This window comes from Rhagoletis zephyria, unplaced genomic scaffold, assembly GCF_001687245.7.
Source record: "Rhagoletis zephyria isolate East Lansing unplaced genomic scaffold, Rhagoletis_zephyria_1.1 Rzeph_scaffold_02146, whole genome shotgun sequence".
Taxonomy (NCBI): Eukaryota; Metazoa; Arthropoda; class Insecta; order Diptera; family Tephritidae; genus Rhagoletis; species Rhagoletis zephyria.
In genome coordinates this window covers 20,989-25,540 of record NW_016159230.1, presented here as the reverse complement: position 1 = coordinate 25,540, position 4,552 = coordinate 20,989, and the positions used below count along the sequence as shown (strand labels likewise).

The 4,552-nt window shown below is 33.3% G+C and overlaps 1 protein-coding gene across 1 annotated transcript in view; it reads left to right on the top strand.

Moving 5' to 3' along the window:
- LOC108366109 (collagen alpha-1(XV) chain-like) overlaps nt 1–4,552 on the top strand; it is a gene marked incomplete at its 3' end in the record, with an annotated part of 91,360 nt that overhangs the window by 67,376 nt on the left and 19,432 nt on the right. The window contains exon 8 of the mRNA XM_017620410.1: nt 4,319–4,345. Coding sequence (XP_017475899.1) covers nt 4,319–4,345 — 27 coding nt within the window. The remainder of the gene's footprint in view (nt 1–4,318; nt 4,346–4,552) is intronic.

Here is a 4,552-nt window from a genome sequence, read left to right as displayed (position 1 = left end):
CTAAAATCGGACAATAACCACGCCCACATCCCATATAACGGTAATTTCGAGAAATACAAAATCTTCGATAAATCAGTAAATATTGAAGCTAATTTATTCAAAATTGATGATTGCAACAATTCTTTACCAAGAAATAGTAGTAGTAGCACCGCCCACTTGGGATCACATATATGTATCTCGCTAACCGTTCTAGCAATTTGTACCAAGCTCAGTATCGTTATTGTGCTTGCCACATAAAAGCAAACCTTTGCAAATTGTTGAAATCGGACTAAAATTGAGGCCGCTTTTCATATAACGGTAAATTTCAGATATGCTTGAAATTTCAATATTTCGAAATTTAAGGACGCTAATTTACTTAAAATGTATACACCCCGGCTTATCATGTAGCGGTAGCTTTCGTAAAGGTGGAAAACATATATTTAATACTTGCGCCGGGTATTTAATGTTCGGCTCCGCCCGAACTTAGACTTTCTTACTTGTTTTATTTTGAATTCAAAAAATATTTAAAAGTCGCTCAAAGCGCTCAAAATTTAACCTATATTTAATATGGAAAAAAACAACTTTTCGTAGAAATGGTACAAAATCGATATTTTCGAATGAATGAAAAAAATATGGGTATATAATTTTTTCGCTGTTGAACAATCCCCGGGGGTGAGAGTATAAAAATTCTAACTTTACTTTTTCACATGCATTTCAGCATCACCCTAATGGACATACATAAACACATTTGAACCGAACAAACGAAAAACGCATGTACCCAAGTTAGGTATACAGATGCTGCTAGGTTTACTTAGCCGATGGCAAAGGTTAGCCGAATTGCAGCAGCGTTGTTAGGTGAATAAATGGCGTTGAATCCAAATTGAAACTTGTTTGCGCTCAATTTGAGTTTAGGCAATTTAACTCAATGCAAAATTTATTTACCTCAAATGTTTGGCTGGAGACAATACGCAGGTGTGTTGGTATATGTATGACATATACTTGTATATACATAGGTCTATACGCGTACAAACGAGTAGACACAAGTACGCACTTACATATATATGTATGCGTGTGTGATTTTATTCAAACGCAATCACGTCCATTGTGGGTGAACGTAAATATGTATGTATGTGTACATATGTACATAGGTATGTAGGTATATGTTTAAGTAAAATCTACATCGCGTCACTATGCTAACCAAGCCATTATCCTTTGGTGTAGTTACTTTTTTCTTTGCCCATTGGTGGAAACGGAAACAGGATTATTTCACTTAGTTTTCTTTGGCAGCTGCGGCTCGAGTTTCGTATTTTCTTGTTTACCCTCTGTGTACTTCTTTATTTTTCTGCAAAACTGCCCATCACTTTTCATTGCCGTAGACCAGCATTAAAATTTCACGAGCATTGTGGAAATTTTGCTGTCTAAAATTTCTTTCTGCCATAGTGAAATTTTATACTTTAATTCACTTTAGTACGCCATAATGTAGCCTGCGTGCCATTAACCCTTTTCCAACAACTATCGGCGCTTACAATTTCATTTCGTTTTTCTTTTTCAATTTGATGGCCTTGAATTGCTAGTTACTTTGATTTCTGCTGCTTCGGCCTTGGCATTAAATTGAGATATCTAATGTTGTAATTTTTTAACATCGCTTTTTTGTTAGTTGCACTACCAAGAAGGTTACTTCGAGTGAGAAGAGAACGCGTAAGTGCTTGAAAAACTCATTATAGAAAGGACGAGTATAATAAAGTTTGTAGTTTGAGGTAAAAGTAATGAGATTTTATTTTTGTGTTATTATAACTTATATGGAAATGGCTAAATAATAGAATATTGGATTGAAGAGTGTCAATAATAAGTAAGAATGTAAATATCAACGTGATGGTTATGCAACGTTAACTACTTTACAATGTTAAGCTACCGTTATCTTCACAGACTTAAATCTTCTAGCTATTTATAAGTTTTAGCTACCAAATAGGCTCTGTATCTTCTTTTATTTAAAGTAAAGTTGCAAAATTGGTGTAGCAATTTTATTCAAAATCTTCTATTTCAATTTTGATGAACTTTTTTTAGTTTTTTAAGAAATAAGTGGAGTCAAAGCAGTCATGATGTAAATCAGTTCTCAAGGTAAAGGGGGTGTAACAAATACATTAAAAGCATCATATATATTATTAATGATAATCGGAGTACAAGCAATTTTAATACGCTCTTCTTCTCCCTTCATGTTGGCTCTTGATGTTACCTTACTTGATCTAGAACCTAAATGTGCCAAGCCGGTTTCTAAGTGCAGAAGGCTCCAGGGAGCCACTTTGCGCATCTCTAACTTAATTCATCATAACTCTGTATGTATCAAAATGTCAGACGATAGAGATTTATGGTTTCAGTTTGAAAGTAATCTTGAAGAGGGTTGCCACTTCTTTAACAAGTCGAATTTAGTTAAATTACGGATATTGCAGATACGCAAGTTATATGAAATCTTAAAATGAAGATCTGCACCACTTGTTGAGAAACGGAGAGGCCAAAGGAGTCCTGTTTTTTGCAAGATAATGCACCCGTGCACATACGCGAGTTGCAAGGCGTGCCCTGGCAGCCACCATACAGTTCAAACTAGGCCCCCAGCGATTACTTTCTGTTCTCCAATTTGAATAAAAACCTCAGAGGATGAAGATTTTCGTGTGAAGAAGAAATAAAGATGGCTGCAGACGAGCAATTCGAAGACAACGGCGGCGAATATTTTTTCACTAGGTTAAATGTAAGAAGTACCTCGAAGTAGAGCAAACAAAAATTGTATACATTTCTATCAGCTATTTGAACACCTTTGGCTCAAAACTCTCTAGCCTCCCCTCGTAGACTTTCTTGAATCGGCACAGTGCGATTTGAAATTTGATGAAATGAAAAACCAACACCATGCGCGATATCTCTTCACTCAGATACGGCTAGAGGGGTTATGATACAATTTGCCACAAGAATCGCCTACAACTCCGGCTAATATTTTGAAGTATATTTTTAGAGTTTTGTAGAGGACTTCCACTTGTTTTAAATTCAAATATATCTCATAATGTTTTCCTATGGGTATCAAACAAAAGGGGTTAAGGAAAATTTTAATCTGAATATATTTTTAAGAGTGCTGCCACCTGTTTCAAAAATAAAGTTCAAATTAATTATATCCACACAAGTTCTGCGAAATATTTCCATATTATTTTGCCAAGAGAAAGAGTTTTAAGAAAGCTTTGTTTTTTTTTGATAAGGGTTGCCACCCATTTATAAAGGTTCGAGTTATTTTAATAAAACGTGGGGCACCATGCTATGTACATAAATTAAGCCTTACAGGTGTGCTATGCATGGAAGAGGTGTACAAAATCTTTGTTTCGAAAATATTTTTTGGAAAGGCTTGCCAACTGTTTAAAAATTCAAGCAGAATTTAATGAAATTGGAATTGGTTGTAAATTCTTAATTTTTTTGCAATGCCTTGGCCAATGGTGTTGGCATTTAACGTCATACAGATTCACTGATATATAAATAAAAGGCCTTGTTACCATTAGTTATACGCATAACTTTCACTTTTCACATTGTAGCCAAACTTCTTTAAGACAGCAATAGATGCCATTGTGAAATTAAAATAAAAAATTACAACATTCGGAGTTGCCATGTAACAAAAAAAAGTTAGCAGTCTTACCAAAGGGTTGCATTTTAAAGCATTGCTATGTATTACAAAACTTGGAAAATGCTTTAGTGGATTGTTTTATTTATACGAAACGAAACGAAACATTTTTTCAATTCGGTGTTGACATTTCAAAAAAATGGTTCTTTCAGGGTTCTGTACGAAGCCCTAAAAAGCGGTGGTTTGGTTCAAAAACCAGTTCGTTTCGAAAGCGTTGAACATTTTATTCTGTTTTCCTAGGCTAAAGTTTTGTATTATTTTTACACAAATTCGTCTTCTTCCTACTTCGTATTTTCATTTTTGGATTCGAAATTTTTATTTTATTTAAAAAAAATCTGATATACTTAATACAATAAAATAAACTAAACAAAAACAATAACAAAACAACAACAACAAAAATAGTAAAACTAGTAGCATCAGCACAACACTTAAAGAAGGCATAAACAAAAAAAAAAACAGAAAAAACTACAGAAATATTAAACTTCACATGAGAACTTGTACACTAAACTCGAATACTTTGCATTAATTTGAGAATATAACTCTCTAAGTACATACATACTTAATAAATATAAATACAAAAAAAAAAAAAATAGGTACTAAAGTTTTCCAATAAAGAATGAATGAATAAGTGCTAAATGAAAACATAATAACAAACCCCCTTTTTCTTTTATCCCACGTCGGATGCAGTTTACAACAGCGCCAGAGTATGAAACGGTAAATATTACGGAACATTTTTTAAATACATATTTACTAAAGCTAAAGTAATTGTTGTTGTCGGCTTATTTGTTGTTGTTTTTGTTTGTTAAGATAGATTACCAACTGACTTTTGCATGTCATGTTTGCATTCTAAATTTGTTTTAAGAAATTTATACAAATTCTTAAATGCTTTATTTAATCCATTTTCACTTTCATCCATTACAT